The 22,181-nt window shown below is 33.2% G+C and overlaps 1 protein-coding gene across 2 annotated transcripts in view; it reads right to left on the minus strand.

The window, feature by feature from the left end:
- The window catches only part of LOC145259985 (alkylglycerol monooxygenase-like), a 110,532-nt gene that overhangs the window by 18,123 nt on the left and 70,228 nt on the right, over positions 1–22,181 (minus strand). For both annotated transcript variants that reach the window (XM_080117982.1, XM_080117983.1), the window contains exons 2-6: positions 12,694–12,821; positions 8,582–8,733; positions 6,186–6,289; positions 4,627–4,722; positions 1,537–1,669 (exon numbers count right to left, since the gene is read on the minus strand). In XM_080117982.1, the coding sequence (XP_079974108.1) occupies positions 1,537–1,669; positions 4,627–4,722; positions 6,186–6,289; positions 8,582–8,733; positions 12,694–12,821 (613 nt within the window). The remainder of the gene's footprint in view (positions 1–1,536; positions 1,670–4,626; positions 4,723–6,185; positions 6,290–8,581; positions 8,734–12,693; positions 12,822–22,181) is intronic.

A 22,181-nucleotide genomic window follows, 5' to 3' on the forward strand; every position in this document is an offset into this window, starting at 1 on the left:
GGAGCCCTAAAAAATATGTTTCAAAACCTCCTAAGAAAAATGAAAATAGCAGCGTACAAGCGAAAAAAAAAAGAAAGAAATACATATATAATAACCCTAAAAAAAAATTAACCAACCCCCTAAGAAAATGAAAATAGCAGTGAGTACCCGTACAAGCACAAAAAAAAGAAATAATAATTGATCAACGGAGCCCCCCCCCCCAAGAAAAACGAAATTAGCAGCGAGTACCCGTGCAAGCGCAATAAAAAAAAAGTAAGCAGGTAGGCAGGCTCGAACTTGTAATGCTAAGAGGGAAAGGAAGCAAAAAAAAAAGCGAACGGTTTAGTCACCACGGCCACCATGACATATAACCATATAACATCACTGCTGTTCAAATTAAGCTTAGTCATTGCAAGGCATGAATGACTTTGCAAAAATGTCGACGCCCAGTTGATGGTCAAAGAATGAATGTTTTTGGCCAATTTTCAGATATTTGTTGTCCGAGAGTTTGAGCTTTCAAACCATACCTATTTTGTCAGTGTTTGTCGCGTCTGTCGAAAGTTTTTGGCAGACATACAAACACACACACACACATATTTTGCCTTTTATATATACAGATGTCTCAGTGTTCATTTATTACCAGTGGGGGTGTCCAATGTTGCCTTGGTGTTTGTAGGTGTGTGTTTGGGAGTGGGGAGGGGGAAGTTTCAGTATGCAGGCAGGCTCCAACTGTGACACAAAGGTGGAAAAGAAAGTGAAAGAAACCTTACATCTTGCCGCTACACTATGATAATAGGGGCCGAAAAAACATTGTATCCTACATTGTAACCTGAAAAAAAAAAACGTATCCTAGGGCCACCGTATCCCAGGGTTCCACTGTATCTATATAAAAGTCCTGATATTTATGAGGGGGCTTGAAAAATAAAGCCTCCTATTTTTTAACTCCAAAACTAAAACATTGAAGAGCTACAAAGACAGGAGCAGTACTATTAAAATGAGTGACCTTTTGTACCCCTGAATTTATTTTTCTACACAGTCACCACTATTCTCAATGCACTTTTGTTAGCCTCTTTTGATGCCTTGCTGTAAAAAATCTTTGTCACTCATATCTCTCGCCACTCTGAAATCGATAAAGCCATCTCCTAACTGTTCTGACATCAACTGTATCGGCTTCATAAACATTCAACAGGCGCCGGGGAATGTTGATCGGCTCAATTTTTTTCTGCATGGAGGAATTCAGTCACACATCTCTGCTTCTGATGCACATCCATGACAGGTGTTGCTTTCTTAGAGTCTCACACCGTCAATATCTGCAAGAGAGAGAGAGAGAGGGGAAATTTTCAGGTCACGAATGCATAAGTTCAGCCATCATAACAATGCTATTTGCAATCCCCTCTGATCCATTTGGGCAGAATAAAACAGAAATAGGAGGCATTATTTTTTTAACATCCTTTGTATAATGAGACAAATTCTGAAATATATTCATTCAATTTTGACTGACGGATAGACAAAAATCTCTACTTTATATATAAGATGTGAAATAGTTTAATGACTCACCAAATAGTCGATCCCAAATAATGAGGACTCCACCATAATTTTTATCAATGCAGTACGGATTTCTCCCATGATGCACTCTGTGATGGGTTGGTGTATTTAGTATGTATTCTAGTGGACCAAGTTTGCACCTACACTGCAATCGGCAAATGAAAGCAATAATTAAAAATGTATTCAAAAGCTTACTTTAATATTATGTATTATGATAGATAACCCGTGAGCCATTGGGTCAATGTTGGCATATTGTACATTAGATGAATATAGAGTGACCTCTCCTCTCCCAAAATGTCACTTATAAAATCGTTAATAAAATTTACACTTTTTTTTTATACTCAAATCACATTTGCTACCAATAAACTTAGTTCTATACCAGACTTGTCCCTTGTCCACCAAGATTCAGTCATGAATGTCCAACAGGGTATTTATTTGCTTCCCAATGAACAAATTAGGCACAAGGCCATTTTTTAATGTGGAGAGTGAAGAGGAAATGGGGACCAGCTCCCCAGGGAGTAGGGGAGCTGGATAGTGACAATTGGTATGAAGGGTTTCCCTTACATTGACCAATAACTGATTACCACAAGGGCAATAGTCTTGTTGTTGTATTGTAAATTATTAGTTTTGGGTGAGTATTTGTTGCGAACGATTTATTTTTATGTATAAAGTTTACTTTAAACGAGGAATGCATTTGCCTGTTTGTCTTTATCTGCATGAAAGTTGACTGATTGTCGATTGTGCGCTTTAATATTGAACTAGCATGGGTGCCCGGCGTTGCTCGGGTGTTTGGAAATGTATGCTGAGCAAAAAAAAAAGAAAAAAAAAAGCGGTCTATTTTTTTAACTTTGACCCCTATTATGACCCCTTAACATTTATTGTTTTGGGCTCAAATCAAGTTATTAAGTTAGATCCATGTCCAAGGAACCTATATCTAAAATTTCAAGCGTTTAGACCCCAAATTGTCGGAGGAGTTTGGTAGAGTTCTCAAAGATCAAATCGTTAAACTTTGACCCCTTAACAGCCTAATTTCTGGCTGAAAACCGATCACACAGATTTTCCCAAATCTCAGTACTCTGTATAGCTAATTTTGAGTCTGTAGACTAAAAATTGACAAAGTTATTGCGGAGGAAAATGTACACAGACAGACAGACACAGCCACGTTCACTTTTATAGAGATACTAGCAAGGGTACCCGGCGTTGCCCAGGTGTTTGTATATGTATGTTGAGCAAAAAAAATAAAAATAAAAACGGTCAATTTTTTTAACTTTCACCCTTATTATGACGCCTTAACATTTATTCTTTTGGGCTCAAATCAAGTTATTAAGTTAGATCCATGTCCAAGGTACCTATATCTAAAGTTTCAAGTGTTTAGACCCCAAATTGTCAATTTTAAGTCTACAGACTCGAAATTTGATATACAGGGTATGGCGATTTGGGAAAATCGATGTGATCGGTTTTCGGCCAGAAATTTTGCGATTAAGGGGTTAAAGTTCAACGATTTGACCTTTGAGAACTCTACCAAACTCCTCCGACAATTTGGGGTCTAAACACTTGTAATTTTAGATATAGATTCCTTGGAAATTAATCTAACTTAATAACTTGATTTGAGCCCAAAACAATAAATTTTAATGGTTCATCATAGGGGTCAAAGTTAAAAAACTTGACCCTTTTTTTGGTTTTTTGTTTTTTTGCTCAGAATTCACCTCCAAACCCCCGGGCAACGCCGGGCACCCATGCTAGTATATCTATAAAAGTGAACGTGTCTGTCTGTCTGTGTGTCTGTGTAAATTTCCCTACGCAATAACTCTGTTAATTTTCAGTCTACAAACTCAAAATTAGATATACAGGGTACTAAGATTTGGGAAAATCTTTGTAAGCCGTTTTCGGACAGAAATTAGGCTGTTAAGGTGTCAAAGTTCAACGAATTGACCTTTGAGGACTTTAAACTAAGTTAAAACAGAAAAAACTTATCCAGGTAGGTAGAAGAATAACTTATCTTGCCTTTGGTAATATTTATTTGTTATATATTTGATTTTGCTCAGGTTTTTTTTTTGTCTTAACTGCAAAATACTTTTTGCATCATGATTGCAGTATCGGAAATTGTGGATCGGTGTTAATTAAAACAAGTGAAGCATGAATGGTCCCCCGTGAGTGCATAGTGAACGAGGAATAAAAAAATGACTAAGTTCAGCATCCCCCCCCCCTATTTAGTCCCCAATGTACCCAGAAGTCAAATCTTGGTGAAAATGAACAAACAGTGCAGTTTTAGGCTTTAACATATGTAAATTTGAGTTCTGCATCATGCAAAAAAAAAGAAATGACTGAATCCCTCCCTCATTTAGCCCCAAAAGTCCCCAAGGCCTTAACATATTTAAATTTGAGTTCAGCACCATGTAAAACTGTTTAATAGACATACACAGAAAATTTTAGACAAATATGGTAAAATAGTCCCCAAAACTGAATGTTTTTATTAGCACTAAAAGAGCCCCTGGGGCACACCCAAATGTTATCGCGAAGTATAGACAAACAAAATTATATAGAAATCAGTTAGTTACAACTTTTCAGAAAGTTTTATAAAAATCCAAGGCATCAATTTTTTTTGATAAGCACAAAAGTGTTAATTTTATCTATTTTAATCCGAAAGGCACCTCTAGTGGGGCAACCGGAGTTCTCCCAGAAAATCCGGTCTGTTACTTTTTTACTCATATCATGTTTAATGTTTGTGCAAAATTTCAAAAGAATTCCAAGGCATAGTTATTGAGAAAAATGCAGACAGATGAACAGACGAACGGACAAAGGTGAATTTACAGGTCTACCCTCCTTTTGTCGAGGGAGCAAAAATTCCTAATTCTTTTTGCCTTATAGCAAAATTTTTATGTTCATAATTTATAAAAAAAAGAGTTTGAATTTATTATTTTTAATAACTGTTTGTTACTTTGTATGGCGGTTTGGTAATAGCCATTTGAACACTCAATAATCGAACAAAATCGAAAATTAAACAGAACACTGGTATAACATTACATTTTCATATGATTGTGAGTTTTATTAATTTGATTTCTGTCGTGAGGGTGTATATGTTAGCTAGTACCACTTACTTACCTGGGTATGTATCCAAAATTGGTAGAGAAGATTTAGTTCGTTGTGTGTGATAAAAACTGAAGTTGGAATGGCGAGTGCCAGCGGAAGATAAAAGATCTGGAAATAAAACAGTTTATTTATATGAGTTAAATAAAACTTTCAAAATATGATAAAAATTCGGTTCTTCTTTGTTATTGTAGTGAAATTTAAAAAATTGAAATCTTGAATTTCAAGTGAAACCAATAATATGTACTGAATTGTTATTTTTTAAAAATTTTTTGACCCCTTAGCAACTATTTTTATGGGCTAAAGACTACATTGACTTTAACCCACATGTCCAAATCACCACATGTCCAGATCACGTATATATCAAGTTTCAAGTCTGTAGACCAAAAATTGATGGAGGAGTCTGATAGAGACCGTTCCTCACACAACAGACGAGGTGATTTTTATGTATCATATTATTCTGCTTGCATTCAAGCATTTAAATATAAACACATGTAAGTCAGAGTTGCGTTTTCCGTGATACAAGCCTTGTTTAAATTTTTAAATAAAATATGTATAAAATATGTTCTTAAGCCAAATTACAATGCAGTATTATGAAAATAAACAAATATTTATTTGTTTAAAATTCATATTTTGGAGATAGACTCCATCCTCAGAATTTTATACGAAAAAAAAAAGAAAAAAAAATTCTGAGGATGGAGTCTATCTCCAAAATATAAATTTTAAACAAATAAATATTTATTTATTTTCATAATATTGCGTTGTAATTTGGCTTATAAACGTATTTTATACATATTTTATTTTATAGACACATGTTTATTTCCACCAAAATAAAACACTGAATTACATGTAATGCTTGTTTAAGTTTCCTCTGATGTCTGGTGGTTTAGAGACTTGGTAGGTATATACTTAGTGGGTTAGAAGCGTGTTGATAAATTATTATTATTTAGGCAAAATCAGGTGGTCTGGCAAAACAGTTAATCTGTAATCAGGGGAAATTAATGTTGCACCTGTATAAAAGATATGGAAAAAAATGACTGAAAAACAATGCTAAAGAAGGTATAACATATTGTTGCAGTGTACATCAGATCACCGCTTCCACTTTAAAAAACAAACAATGACTATGCTCAGGGACATGCAGAGGGGCGGGGGTGTTAGGGGTGCCTAAGCACCTGTTTCTTTTACTCCTGTTTTAAAAGTGCCCTTTTCAGAGGAATACATTATAGGTCAGAAACTATATTTTGGATGTTTTTTTCACTTGAGTACCTGCCCTAAAAAGTTCTCTAAACAGTTGTGCTTGTCGACAGAAACAGACACATGATCAACGTGTTGCATTCATTCTCTCAGAATTTGAAACATGATTTCCTTTTTTTCTGTCCGGTCTTTCAAAGCCATCAGACGTGGCCTAACCAACTGGATATCTTTGCATGGCCTTTGTAAGTCCTGATGTTGTGTCCATCATGCTCCTTTCCTGTTAGCAGTCGCATAAACTCCTAGAACACAACCGGCACAGATGTAAAACTTTACAATGTATGCGGAAAAAGAAACAAAAAGGAGACATTACAATTACTCACCCATGACGTGTACGTTTGAACTAATGATTGTCTTAATGCTGTTGACAAATTGTAGTCCTCTGCGCTATGATGTACTTGATGGGAAGCCCATATGATATTCACCTCTGATGAATAGAATATCAAAATATCACAATAAAGATTTTTAGAAAAAAAAAAAAAGAATATGGCAAAAATTACAAGGTGTTTACTAAAGAGTCACTGCTTATTAAGGCCTAATAGCCACTCAAGGATAAGGGTTAATGAGTTTCAGATAGCAGCTGAGACAATACCCTGAAGATCAGTAGTGGTGGAAATTAAGCAGAATTTAATTATTTAAGAAGACAGCTTAAGTACTTGTTTACATTAGACTTTGAAACAACCATGTTATAGTCAACTGGGAAGCAGCCCTGTGCTATTGTGTTCCACAGGCGGATAGTTCTAGGAAAGAAACTTTGCTATATACCTAGCCTTATATATATATTGTGTACTATACATAGCTCAACATATACCTATATACCTAGCTTTACATATATATTGAGCACTCTACCTAACTCTGCACATATATATATATATATATATATATATATATATGTGTGTACCTAACTGTACATATACATTGAGCACTATATCTAGCTCTACATATATATTGAGCACTATCGAAGTAAATACTGCATGTAGATACATGAAATAATATATGTATTAAATAGTTTTTTTCGATGTCAACTGGCTAATATGATCGTTTAGTCGGTTGTTTGCAGTCCTGTCGCTTTCCCAATTAAAAAAGAGAAAATGAAAGAATCAGAGTTTTTCCAAAATCACAAAATGGTCCACAAAAAATGTCAGTAATAGAAGAATCGTTAATAAAGTTCCCAATCCTTACTATAAAACAACCATATTTAATTTTGTTGTTTTTCTTCCTGTTTACTGGAGAATCACTGCTTATTAAGGCCCAATAACTACTCGAGGATAAGGGCTAATGAGTGTCATGTGACTGGTGATTTATTTATGATCATTTATAAATATAAGGTGGGTAACAGAGCAGTACTACTTTCAAAGAAAAAGTACAGTCCCTCCTTCCCTCCGCTAGCCTGTAGGAGACACTTGGGCAAGGTTGAGAACCCACTTAGCCTCTTGATTAGGATAATGTGAGGTCATAGAAAGCAGGTGACTGATGTAATATGGAAGCAAATAGAAATAATTCTGTTCATGGTTTTGTATTTCTGTTGTGCTGAGCAGAAGATACCTCTGGGTACAATGGTCAGGACAATCACCCATTATGGGCACTGCTCAGACAGAAAGAAACTGTAACCTTCTGCCTGTACAACTGCAAAGAAAGCTATGGCAATACATCAGACTCTTTATTCGTGAAATAGCATGAATAGGGTTCTGAATTAGAACACCTCACTTGGTAGGGATGAGCAACAATGAATTCATGAATGCCTTGAGGGAGAGAGATGGATGGAGAGCCATAGCTGTCAACGCCTGTACCAGGTAGGGCATCACTTAATGATGACAGATATTGAAGTTCCAACTATTTGAGCATCAGGAGTATTCATTGCAATATGGCAGCATTTTGCAGACAATTCTAGTATGAATTTTGGGATACTAGACCCCAGATGTGACAAACCCCTGCATGTCGGAGATCACCAATTTTTGTAGTTGATCATCCTGACATATTAATTCTCTTTCCAAAAACTGGTGATCCCCCACCCCCATTCGACAAATTTAGAATAATTATTTTTTTCAAATTTTCATTTAGAAAATTCGTTTTCTAGAATATACTGTCCAATTGACATTGAAAAAAACAATATTTAATATATATAATATTTTATGTATCTATATAAAATTTGATGTATCTATTTTCAGTATTTACTGCCATAGTGTTCAATATATAGAGAGAGCTAGGTATAGTGCTCAATATATAGTAGGTGTAGCTAGGTATAGTGCTCAATATATATGTAGGTGTAGGTATATATATATGCAGAGCTAGATATATTATTCAATATATATGTAGAGCTAAGTATATAGGTATATATATGCAGAGCTAGATATAGTGTTCAATATATATGTAGAGCTAGGTATAGTGCTCAATATATATGTAGAGGTAGGCATATAGGTATCTATATTTATAGCAGACAATTCTAGCATGAATTTTGGGATACTAGACCCCAGACGTGACAAAGCCCTGCACGTCAGAGGTTATCAGTTTTCGTAATTGATCATCCTGACATATTATAATTCTCTTTTCAAAAACTGGTGACAACCAATTTGGAAAATTTAGAATAATTATTTTTTTCAAATTTTCATTTAGAGAATTCTGTTTCTAGAATATACTTCTCATTGGGAAGACATTTTTGTAACAAATAAATGGTGATTTAAAAACAGTAAATATGTATAAAAGAAGAATATATATTTACCGTGCGCCATTCTGTGAAACCAGTAGTAACCGAAATCCACAAATAAAAATGCCAGGAACCAAGTCCATGCACTGTCCCAGGGAAGTTCCGTCAGTCGGAAATTATCGTACACCCACTTATAGGTAACCGACTGGAAAGAATTTATCAAGATCCTGCATTATAGAACAAAATAAGATGAGTTAATAATTTCATATAATAGCCTCTTATGAATATATTTGTCAACTTCATATATATACTAGCAGGGAGACCCGACATTCCCTGGGATTGGATGATGATCAATGCAACTCCCATATTTTTATTGTCATTGAAATCGGTGAAATTGCCCATTTTTCAATCAAATCAATTGATTGCCTGCTTTAGTCGGGGACTCATCGCAGTGCTCTAGAAGAAAGCTTCACGTGCCTTCTTTAATGACCTAGTCTACATTTTAATTTCGGTTTGCTGAAATTATTTCAAGTAAAGAGCATTATAAACTATTTCAAAACAACAAAAAAACATGAACTGAACTTTTATTGACTATGGTAACATTTATTTCTTGTATATTTATTTTTTCGGGTAGTCGTTTGTTGGCTTTTCTGCTAAACACTCTTACTAAATAATATCGATGAAATATCGAAAAACAAAGAAACAAAAACAGTTTTGAAAAATAATGAAGCTTTACTTACTTTAGTAAAATAATCCGAAACAGCAAAATGGGATATTAAAAAAGTAAACACGTAATTACTTTAGTTTTTTAAAGCAAAGAATCGATATAAATATGAATAAGAAGAAAATGGCGCCCTTTTCAAGCAGAACAGCTTCGTTTCAATTTTACAGTATTGAACAGTGTAGTATTGCGCTGTCGGATTCAGGGTTGTACTATTGTAATGTAAAGAACACGTAGAAAGAGTTGTAATCAACTGAATTTCTTCTAGCACACTGACAAAAAAAAAAAGCTTAAACAGATATATAAATAAAAATAAAAAGGTTATGTAAATGTTTTTAAAAAGACACATAATCACGTGACAGGATTTTTTCTTCTTTTGACACGATAACGAGTAACGTTCTTATTTTTTATTATTTATCTATTTTCGAAAGAGTGCCACGTGCAAGTGGAGAAGGAAAAAAACAGAGTTATGCAAAATTTGTGTTGAGAATTGTCTAAAGTTTCGACTTTTTTTTTTTGGCTTTCACTTTAATAAGAACGTGAATTTATGAGGTGAATTTATTCGACACAATATGATTCAACTCAAAAAAATAAATAAAAGCTAACGTGAATTAAGATTAAAGTTAAGGTGTTATTGTGGACCCTCACCCCTTTTAAAAAACCTTGTTAAACTTTGTGACATATTTACATTCTATGGAGGTCAGCTTTATATTATATATATATAAATGGTTTTTGTTTTGATTTTTTAAACGATAGTAATGTTTATGTCTCCACCTCGGAGAACTGGTGTTTTTCTTAGAAAGTCGCCCATTTTTTATTTGGACGTATTATTTATTTATTTTTTTTTTTAAATAGTAATCTACAGACACGCGTATTATATATATATATATATATAAAATAAAAATTACAATTAAATTTACCAAAATGATCCAAGATGGTAAAATTAAAGTATATTATAAATATTAAAGAATTAATATTTATAAAATTATCTCAGCCAGATGTAAAAGCTCGATAAAATCAAATAGGAAATAGAACTTATAATATGAACAAACAGTTAATAAAATATGTTAAAAAAACACTTTGAAATTAGTTAAAAACATATTTAATCTGAAAAGGAAACACTAGATAAATGGATAGTCCTTAATCCGTGGAGTTTCGAAGAAATACTTTCCTTCTCATCAGAGGGTAGGAAGTAGCAAAATGTGGGATCGGATTTTGCATGCAAAAGTATTTGATGAAACAACAAGTAAGTCATAGATCTTACTTGTAAAAAAGTGAAGCAGAGGGAATATGGTGAAGAAAAAGGTGATTACACATGAATGGATAGTCTGGTATATATATATATATATATATATATATATATATATATATATATATATATATATATATATATATATATATTTCATTCCCATTTCCTTGTACCTATTTGTGAATTATTCCACGGATTTCTGCCTTTTGCATTGCTTTGGATCATCTTCCAATTACGCGATTCCCTTGGAATTTACTTGTGCGAATGGAGATTTAACTAACTTTCTTGGATTCTGCATTTTTGGATTTTACCATCATTGGATACTTTACCCTTCACCAGACTATCCATTCACATGAAATCACTTTTTTATTCACCCTATTCCCTCTGCTTCATTTTTTGTTATCAAGGAAGATCTTTGGCTTACTTGTTGTTTCATCAAATACTTTTGCAAGCAAAATCCAATCCCACATTTTGCTGATCCACTTATTTAGTATTTTCTTTTTAAAATTGAATATGTTTTTAACTCTTTTTCAAAGTGTTTTATTAACTATTTGTTCTTAATTAAAATAATTAAAATTAAATAATTATATATATATATATATATATATATATATATATATATATATATATAATTATAATTAAACAATAATTATTCTTCATACCTACAGACGTAATGTTTCATGCTTACTCAATCATCAGTGTAGGGGTGACAATTCCTGCCAGTCATGAAATTTGAACCCAGCCACAAAGCCACCTTTTGCTCCATTTATTAAACCTTTACCTTAAGGCCACCAAATCAATACAAACCAACTGTATTTATAATATAAATATCTTGTATACTGATGGCGATGAAATCGCTGAAAGCGTTATTGATTTTGCTTAGGTTTTTGAAGCATTTATCATGTAGAAAGTTGTCAAGATGCTTGAAAAAGTGTAGTCGGTAAGTGAGAGATCTTGAAAGTATGGCGGATGAGGTAGAGTTTTGTAGCCCATTTTGTTCAACTTCTGCAGGGTCAGTTTAGCAATGTGTGGCCGGGCATTGTTGTAGAGGAGAATTGGGCCTTTTCTGTTGACGGATGCTAGGTGTTGTTGTCGAAGTTTCTGATGCATTTCATCCATTTGTTGACAGTACTTCTTCGCCATGATTGTTTCGCCTGCATTCAAAAAACTGTAATAGATGAGACTGGTAACTGACCATCAAACGGTCTTTATCTGTGTCTAAACCTAAACATAGATTCCATGATCAAAAGCTTCTTTCTTAGAACTGCACGCCTGTGGAATTGTCTTCTGTTTTCCTGCTTTCCAGCTGTCTATAATATGGTTGTCTTCAAGTCCAACGTGAACAAGTTTCTGATGAGCCGTTACACTTAAGTTAACAAATTTACCGAACATCCATTACTATCGATATATTGTCCTTTTGACTACTCTACACTCTTTAACCCTTATCCTTGAGTGGCCTCTCGGCCTTGATAAGTGGTGAAGCCTATGTAAAGAAAAAAAAAGTTCAACATGTATTATGTTAGCACTGATATACGATGTTACCCGTCAATAAAATAGTAGTTAAATATTGCGCGTCACACTTTTAACCCCTCCCTCTCTTTATCTATATCTCGCTCTCTACCCCCCTCTCTCTCTCTCTCTTTCTCTCTCTCTACCCCCCTCTCTCTCTCTACCCCCCCCCCCTCTCTCTCTCTCTCTCTCTTTCTCTCTCTCTCTCTCTATCTATATATATATATATATACTTCTCTCTATCTCTTTTTTTGTTTCTTTTTACCTCTTTATCTCTATCTTTCTTCTTTCTCATTCTTTCTCCCTTTCTTTCTCTATTTACATCGCTTTCTCTTTCTCTACCTCTCTATCTCTACTTTCCAAAGAATTAAATAAAAAAATTAAAAAATAGACCTCAGGTAAAAAAGCTGCGAAATGAATAATTCAGATATGTAATTCTTGTTTACTTATTTGTTTGTTTGGGGAGATTAATAGAAGAAAAAAGAGAAATACAGATGAAGCGAAAATGAAGGAATATAGTTGTTTTAAGTATCTGAGTGATTTTGGCTGCTATTCAATCTACTACCCTCCACTCGTTAACCCTTATCCTTGAGTGGCCTCTCGGCCTTGATAAGTGGTGAAGCCTATGTAAAGAAAAAAAAAAATAATGACCTTCTACACCAACATTGTAATGCAGAGTAATAATCGGAAGAAATGAAAACTACTTACCCTTGGAGCCTTGAAAATAAGCCCGCGCTGCTTGACGTGATGCTATCATTGATTCGATAATGATGATCTGATAAAAGGAAGCTGAGGATTGATTCTGTGATGAGGAAACTCAGGAAGACAGAAACTGACTGGGGGGAAAAAAACAAAAGTCAAAAGAAAACAATTATTATATATTACATGTGCTATACTATATATCTATATATATAAAAATGTAATTTTGGTTCGTTAAAAGCGAATAAAACCATATTTCTACGTTACCAATTTAATTGAAATTTTCAGAAATTCTATTTTTAAAGTCAAGGAATGTTTTTATGTTATTAAAATAATTTAACATTGCGAATTATAAAAATATTAAATTAAATAAAAAATATTTTTCGTAACTGCGAGATTATTGCCATTTTATTTCCGGTAGAAATTATCCTTTCACTTATTGAGATAAGTATTATTTGTATTAATTTTTATAATACTCATGCAGAGAGTGATCCGTGCTGAAATAATGTTATTATTTAAAAAGTCATTCTTAACATGGGGAGGGGAGGATGTTTTGTACCTATTCTGTACTTTAACCTTACAATTGAATAAAAGAAATACATATCGTAAAACTTTAATTAAACGTGGAAATATAATTTAAAAAATAGCGTGGATCGCTCTCTGCATTAGCACCATTTTTATTTATTGCGGACTATTATTCTCATCTTTATTAGTTGTTTCACAACTTTTCGGCCAACTATTCCTCTGGCTTTCATGAAAAGAAGTAAGTCCTTTTATAAATGTTCAGTAACTTTTTCCTTTTATTATTCTTAAAGAGTAAAACTTTTCTTATTCATGAAAAGAGTTAAGCCTACGTAAATAAATAAATAAATAAATAAATAAATGTTTGTACACGTGACAAATTATCAATAAATGGGTTACTTACTTTTTTTTAAAAATTATTTATGAAAAGAGTTATCGTAAATAATGTTTGTAAAAGTGCGAAAGGCGATGTTGTACAACCATCACTCCCATGCTTAATTTCTATAATCATTATTTCGAGATTTGAAAGTGGTGCTTACTTTTTAGTTACAAAGTTCTGATAAATCAGTCATCCATTTTGTAAGCAGTAAAAACGCGGTATATCAAAACCATAGAAAGTAAAAATAATATGTGCCTCTACCGCATTTGTAAGTCAGAAATATATTTGTTTCTCAAAGGAAAAAAAATAGATTGAACATGACTTTTTTTTTATTGTTTTTATGAAAATAAAGTTTCGAGTTTAAAAATTTTTTTTTTTTTAACTTATTTAGTTAAAAGTCAGTTTGTGGGTGTTTTTTTTTTTAATTGTTTTTATGAAAGGTGAGTTGTTTTGTTTTTTTTTTTTAATTTTTTTTAAAGTATTATAAATTTCACTAACATGCTGGAGAAATGTTTAATAATTTGGTATTTTTTTAGATTAGGTCTACCTCCACAATTTTCCTTTCAATGACGACATTTATAGGTTTCCGAGTATGCTGAACACGCAAATCGCATTGAAATTTTGCGGAAATAAATAGTTGTATTATGCATTGTATTCTTTGGCGGCCATCTTTTTACGTGCACACGCGCCATAAACAAATACACGCACGTAAAAAAGATGACTGCCAAAGATTACAATGCATAATACAACTTTTTATATCTTGATAACTACTTATTTCTGCAAAATTTCAATGCGATTTTCGTATTCAGCATAGTCGAAAACCATTTCAAGTTGTCATTTAAAAGAAAATTGAGGAGGTGGACCTAATCTAAAAATTTACCAATAATTTTTCATACCGTACGCCTCCCGATACATTGCTTCGTCAACATGCGACCATTTTATATCTCCCGAAGACACTTCCGTATTTAGAAAAAAAAAAAAAAAATGAGTGACCGATTTACCAGAACGTGGTAACTAAAAAGTGAGTACCCCTTTCAAATGTTGAAATGATTTTTTTTTTTTTCAATTTTTTTTTCATAATCTGGTTAGTGTTCAATCAATAATAATCCAGTGAAAAAATTTAAAAAAACCTATCAGTATAGAAACTCCACCACGTAAGTAAATAAATAAAAAATGTTACGTGCACATGCGTTAGCCTTGACTAGGGGGGGTACTAAGGGAATGACCATTAAATAATTCTGCGGGTCGCCATGGAACTCAACGCCCAAGGAGTACCAAAATAGTTTTCATGATCTGAAGAAATTTTTTTTTCGAAAAGTGGGTGATCACTTTTCCATGTAAATTTAACTTAAAATGAGCACCTACTTTATGGCCACCTGAGGAAGGGGCATTTATTTTCGTGTTTATTGGCTTAAAGGTTTTTTGACAAGGCAGTTTGGTACGCGAATGCATATTTAACAGTTTTCGTTTATGCTCACGCATAGCATAAACAAAGGCTACGTCTGTGAAATGGAAAATAGTCCCAGAGTTCAGGGGTTAATACCATGCAAAAGAAATCAAACAAAAAATTTTTAAGCCAAGAAACACACAGAAAAAAGAAAAAAAAATAGCATCCATTTTTTTCTATCGAATTCATTTACTGTTTTTATTGAAAACTATTTTCCCCCGGATTTTTGATATAATTTTCCGTTAAGGGCTGTGCGTCTCACGTTCATAAATAACAAAATTTTTTTTGTAGATTTTGGTGTGCTAAAAACGAATCTGCAAACCGTTTCCGTCGCAAAAAAATAGTTTTTATGATATGAAGAAATTACTTTTTCGAAAAAGTGGCGATCACTTTTCCATGTAAATTTAACTTAAAATGAGCAGCCACTTTCTAGCCACCTGAGAGAGGGGGGATTTTTTCCCATGTTTATTGGCTAAACAGCTTTCGTTTATGCTCACGCATAGTGTAAATGAAGGCTACGGCTGTGAAATGGAAAATAGTCCCAGAGTTCAGGGGTTATTATCATGCAAAAGAAATCAAACAAAAAACTTTTTAGCTAAGAAACACAGAAAAATGCCCCTCTCTCAGGTGGCCAGAAAGTGGGTTCTCATTCTAAGTTAAATTTACATTGAAAAGTGATCACACACTTTTCGAAAAAGTAATTTCATGAATATCATGAAAACTTTCTTTTTGCTACGGAAACGGTTTGCAGATTCGTTCTTAGCACACCGAAATCTACAATAAAATATTTTGTTATATATGAACGTGAAACGGGCCTTAAAGTAAAATAATACCGGATTTTTTTGAGCAGATTTGCCGTTTTAGTTGTACAAATATCCTCAAACCAGGTAATCACTAAAAGGGACTTTTAAAAGTCGTCACTTGTATTGAGCAAAAGTTTAAAACCATCGATTATATGCCAGCCTACGTCATGGTAACATATATTGAGTGAGTTCCTAACAGTATTTTGTATAGTTTTTTAGCTTAAACTCATTTTCCCAAAATTTCCCCAAACTTAATGTGTTCGATACAGTCTGCCGCCATTTGTATTTTTTAGATATACCGATAAACATTGAATGTTTTTGAACCGATTATACATTACATAAAAACTCTAAAATCTTATCCAGTTAGGTAGAACATTTACTTTTCTTGCCTTTGATAACATTTATTTATATATATTTATTTTTTGACAACTTCTTTGTATCTGTGTTTAGTAATACAAACCCTTTTCATTTAATGTAACGTTTAGTCGTCTCGAAAAACAGTGTTTATCGGGGTATTTGAAAGCTACAAATGGTAGTGGACACTGTTGATTACTTTAAGTTAGAGAAAGTGAATTACAACTAAAAAAAACTATACAAAATACTGTCAGAAACCCACCGATTATGCCAGCCTATGTCATGGTAACATATATTCGGTGAGTTTCAGACACTGCTTTGTATAGTTTTTAGTTTTCAACTTACTTTCCCAAACTTAACGTATTCAACAGAGTCCGCGACCATTTCTGTTTTTTGAGCCGATTAAACATTTTACATTACATAAAACAATAAACAATTATCCAGTTAGGTAGAAACTTAACTTACCTTTGCTTTCATTTATTTGTTTTTGGACAACTTTTTCGAATCTGTGCATAGTAACCCCCCTCCCCCCACCATCAACCAAATATTAATTACTAACTCACATTTTTGTAAAACAACAACAACAAAAAAAAACATTTAGCGTTTCAACATTTTTGCTACGTTCGGCTTCATCCACTGATTGTTGGTCAAGTCCAAACCATGAATGATTGACAGAAACTCCCGAGGATCCAGATCAAATTCTGCAAGAGTACAATTTTTTTTCATTTTCGCCTTCTTTTTCACTTTTTGCAGTGGATTGCTGTACTAATATAAAAAACATGCACTTTCTCTTTTTATTAAATTTTTCCATTACACCAAATTGAGCCACTGCAACGCGTGGCAGGGTACAGCTAGTATATATATAAATATATATATTTATATTATTTTTTAAACATATAATTATCCACTGACACGTGTTTCGTCGTCTATGACTCATGAGAGGGCTTAATCTAGCGAAAATGATATATAAATTATATATATATATATACTATATATATATATATATATATATATATATATAGTAATTTATAAAATATATATGGCGATTAAGCTACACTGAATATTCTGCGTTTCATCCAACTATAGGATTCGTCAGGCTTATGCGCGAATTCTGTCGTTGCTTCTTGTTTTTATACATGTTGAGGATTACTAGTTGGCCAATCAGCTTTCTAGTATCCACCGCGCCCCTTCCTACCAGCCAATGGGCATGCATTTTATCAAACAAAGGATCTGCTTTAGAGCTAGGTTAGTGGTTTTAGGTGGCCGTTCTACTTTTTTTTTTTTTATATACATATAAATATACCTATGTGTACACAATAGTGCACATATATATATATATATGCGTGTGATCGTTTATGTATATTCATGTTTATTTAATTTATTTATTTGTTTGTTTTCTATTGTTATTGTTAGTTTTAAAGCTATTTTGTATCGCTATCCTAGAGTAAGTTTTATTTTGTGAACACAGTTGTTTGCTATTTCCCGCCTACAGTTTAATAGATTTTGAGGTTCTTTAAAGTACAGGATAGAAAATTTTTCATGGAGGCATAATTTACATGGGTCGTCTAAATGTCTGCATGTGGTAGCTTGTCTTATCATTTTCCATTCGACTACCGGCGAATGTCCGCTTTCTTTGAGTTCCCAGTATTTATTCGCTAGTGTTGTTTTTATACGGTGTTTTTTATTTTTGAATGTGCTTTTGTGGTCATAGTATCGGGTTTTGAAATCTAAGGAAGTCATGCCTATGTAATATTTTTTGTTATTCGGGTTTTCTTTTGCAAATATTGTTGCTTGATAGACTACGCTTTTTGTTAAACATTTGTTTTGGACTGGGCAAAGTGTGCGGTGTCTACAATTGCATTTATCTTGTTCGTTATTAGTATTTTTATTTATGGTATGGTTGTACTTATCCGGGGTTGGTTTGTTATTATCATTATTGTTATTATTATTATTATTATTATTATTATTATTATTATTATTATTTCTGCTAGTGTTGTTTTTATTTCTGTCCTGGTGTCTACTTTTTTATTGTTTATTTTGTTGTTGTTTACATTGTTTTCATTTAGTATTTTGTTATTATGTGCCTTAATTATCATCTCTAAATTTTCGCAACAACTGTAAGATAACTTTAAGGTATTTTTATTGAAGATTTTGTGTAAGGGGTTGGTTGCGGGAAAGTGTTTTTCAATAAGATCTAGAAATTTCTTGCCAAGTTTTGTTTTTAACATTTGATTGTATGGGGCTGTATACCAAATTATAGTTCTTTTTCTTCTGTTTTTAATTTTATTATAGTTGTTGGTGTTTTGTTGTTTATATTTGATATCTATATTTTTGTATCCACTGTTTTTTAGGGCTGTTTCGTAAATATTGGATGACCTGTTAAATGCATTTTCATCGCTTGAGTTATTACTGAGTCTACTTACGATCGAGTTAGGAATATGTTTTATAATTGATGGTGGGTGGTTGGACTTAGGGTTTACGTAAATTGGAGTAGCGTTATCTTTTAAGTATGGTTCATATGTGTTTTTATCTAAGTTTAACGTGACGTCCAGGAAGTTTGTTATTTTTATGTTAGCTGATATGTCCGCTTTTAGGCCTAATTTTTTCATTTCTTTGTGTATGATTTTCTTAAAGTTTTCTCCCTTGACTTTGTCGGAGTTTTTTATTATAGCTAGTCCGTCATCTCTATATAGGCCGATATCTGTAGTATCGAATATGCTTGTGAGGGTATATAGAATGAATAATCCCACAAGATCTGATGCCTCTGCAGAGTCTCTGGCACCCATCGCCAAATCGAATGAATTTTTCATTTTATTTTTTATCCATTGGTTATTGTTATTTATAATTTGGTATACAGCCCCATACAATCAAATGTTAAAAACAAAACTTGGCAAGAAATTTCTAGATCTTATTGAAAAACACTTTCCCGCAACCAACCCCTTACACAATATCTTCAATAAAACTACCTTAAAGTTATCTTACAGTTGTTGCGAAAATTTAGAGATGATAATTAAGGCACATAATAACAAAATACTAAATGAAAACAATGTAAACAACAACAAAATAAACAATAAAAAAAGTAGACACCAGGACAGAAATAAAAACAACACTAACAGAAATAATAATAATAATAATAATAATAATAATAATAATAACAATAATAATAATAATAATAATAATAATAACAAACCAACCCCGGATAAGTACAACCATACCATAAATAAAAATACTAATAACGAACAAGATAAATGCAATTGTAGACACCGCACACTTTGCCCAGTCCAAAACAAATGTCTAACAAAAAGCGTAGTCTATCAAGCAACAATATTTGCAAAAGAAAACCTGAATAACAAAAAATATTACATAGGCATGACTTCCTTAGATTTCAAAACCCGATACTATGACCACAAAAGCACATTCAAAAATAAAAAACACCGTATAAAAACAACACTAGCGAATAAATACTGGGAACTCAAAGAAAGCGGACATTCGCCGGTAGTCGAATGGAAAATAATAAGACAAGCTACCACATGCAGACATTTAGACGACCCATGTAAATTATGCCTCCATGAAAAATTTTCTATCCTGTACTTTAAAGAACCTCAAAATCTATTAAACTGTAGGCGGGAAATAGCAAACAACTGTGTTCACAAAATAAAACTTACTCTAGGATAGCGATACAAAATAGCTTTAAAACTAACAATAACAATAGAAAACAAACAAATAAATAAATTAAATAAACATGAATATGCATAAACGATCACACGCATATATATATATATATATATATATATATATATATATATATATATATATATATATATATATATATATATGTGCATTATTGTGTACACATAGGTATATTTATATGTATATATAAAAAAAAAAAAAGTAGAACGGCCACCTAAAACCACTAACCTAGCTCTAAAACAGATCCTTTGTTTGATAAAATGCATGCTCATTGGCTGGTAGGAAGGGGCGCGGTGGATACTAGAAAGCTGATTGGCCAACTAGAAATCCTCAACATGTATAAAAACAAGAAGCAACGACAGAATTCGCGCATAAGCCTGACGAATCCTATAGTTGGATGAAACGCAGAATATTCAGTGTAGCTTAATCGCCATATATATTTTATAAATTACTAACTAGCTCTACCTACGTATTGAGCACTTTTGAAGTAAATACTTAAAGTTTACGCATAAATCTATACTTTCGTATAGTAAATTTATGTGAATAAATGAAATAGTTATATATATATATATATATATATATATATATGATTTATACATTATACATTTTTATATTGCTACCTGGCCTTTTCCATTTTTATTTTTCTTCCATTTCAATTTTTTTTCTGTGTGTGTGTGTGTGTATGTTTAAAAAAAAGTCGATAAACAGGTCTGCAAAGAGTTAGAATCAGAGTAAATTCTTTGTCTAAGAAGTCTAGGGTTTGTGAAAACGGCCACCTAAATGAATCCAAATAAACGGTTCTCTCTCTCTCTCTCTCTCTCTCATTAGTAGTTTACATTCTAAAGTCAAAATATATATGTTGATATTTTTTCTTTCAAATTATTTTATTTTGTTTTACGCGTGTTTTGTTGAATGGCATACAAATACCAAACAACTAATCAGGATCTTGAGCTCGTGATACAATGGGGGAAGAGGTGGCTGGTAACTTTTAATGCATCCAAAACCAAGCTTCTATCTTTACATCATCAACGCTCTGATCCTCATCTGGCATCAATTGAATTGGATGGCTCTCCTCTTGGGGAGGCTCCATGTTTTGACAAGCTTCTGGGTTTGACCTTTACTTCTGATCTGAAGTGGAACACACACATCAAATCTGTTGCCAGGGACGCTGGGAAAATGGTGGGATCCTTCTACCGCTCCAGAAGATATCTCACTACTGATGCCATTATCTATCTGTATAAAAGCCAAGTACGTCCAAGGATGGAGTACTGCTGCCCCATCTGGGCAGGAGCTGCTAAAAACAGCCTATCCTGCCTTGACAGAATACAAAATAGACTTCGTGATTTGGTGGGGAATGCCCTTTTCTCTTCCCTGCAACCTCTTTCCCACAGAAGAGACGTTGTGAGCCTGTCTTTGTTTTATCGTTATTTCCATGGCAGGTGCTCGTCTGAGCTCCAATCCCTCGTCCCCCCTCGCCAATCTTTCACGAGAAACACCCGTCTGGCTGAAACTACTGTCAATAATTTTCCCCACTCTTTATCTGTGCCTAAATCCAAACGTAGATTCCATGAGCAAAGCTTCTTTCTTAGAACTGCACGCCAGTGGAACTCTCTGCCGCTTGCCTGTTTCCCACCTGACTACAACTTGAACGTCTTCAAGTCCAACATAAACAAATTCTTGACAAACCGCCCCCTTAAGTAAGACACTCTATCAAAACTCCCAGTACTAATGATTACTACAATACTATCTCATTGATTACTGTACACGCAATAACCCTTATCCCTGAGTGGCCTTCGAACCTTGATAAGTGGTGACCCCCATGTAAAAAAAAAAAAAAAAAAATCAGAGGCAATATTTTTAATCAGAAAAAGGAAACAGATCCAGAGTTTTATATTTTTATTTTTTTCTATTTAGTAAGGATTGGACTTTTTTTTTGCAAAAGAAACATCGCCTGATCAAGTCTCTTGTTGGTTATTACTAGTTGACTGAAACATACTCATGAATGTGTAGAGATACTTAAATAGCTCTAGCAACAGAGAAATTAAATAGTAGAGATTTGGTTAAAGGCATATAATAATGTCCAATATGTGTCTAATATTGCTCTCCAGCAGAGATAATCAAATAGGGATCTTTTGTGTGAAATGGTACTGGTGATAGAGAGTGAGGGGGGGGGTGATAAGTATAGACGAAAAGCCAATATAAAGAGGGTGGGAAGAGAGCAGGGAAAGCGAGAGAACCAATATAAATCCGATGGAGAGCGAGTGGGGGGAAAGAGAATACAAAGAAATAGCCAACATAAATC

Source organism: Euprymna scolopes, chromosome 35, assembly GCF_053919585.1.
Source record: "Euprymna scolopes isolate OS-2025 chromosome 35, ASM5391958v1, whole genome shotgun sequence".
In the NCBI taxonomy this organism is placed as follows: Eukaryota; Metazoa; Mollusca; class Cephalopoda; order Sepiida; family Sepiolidae; genus Euprymna; species Euprymna scolopes.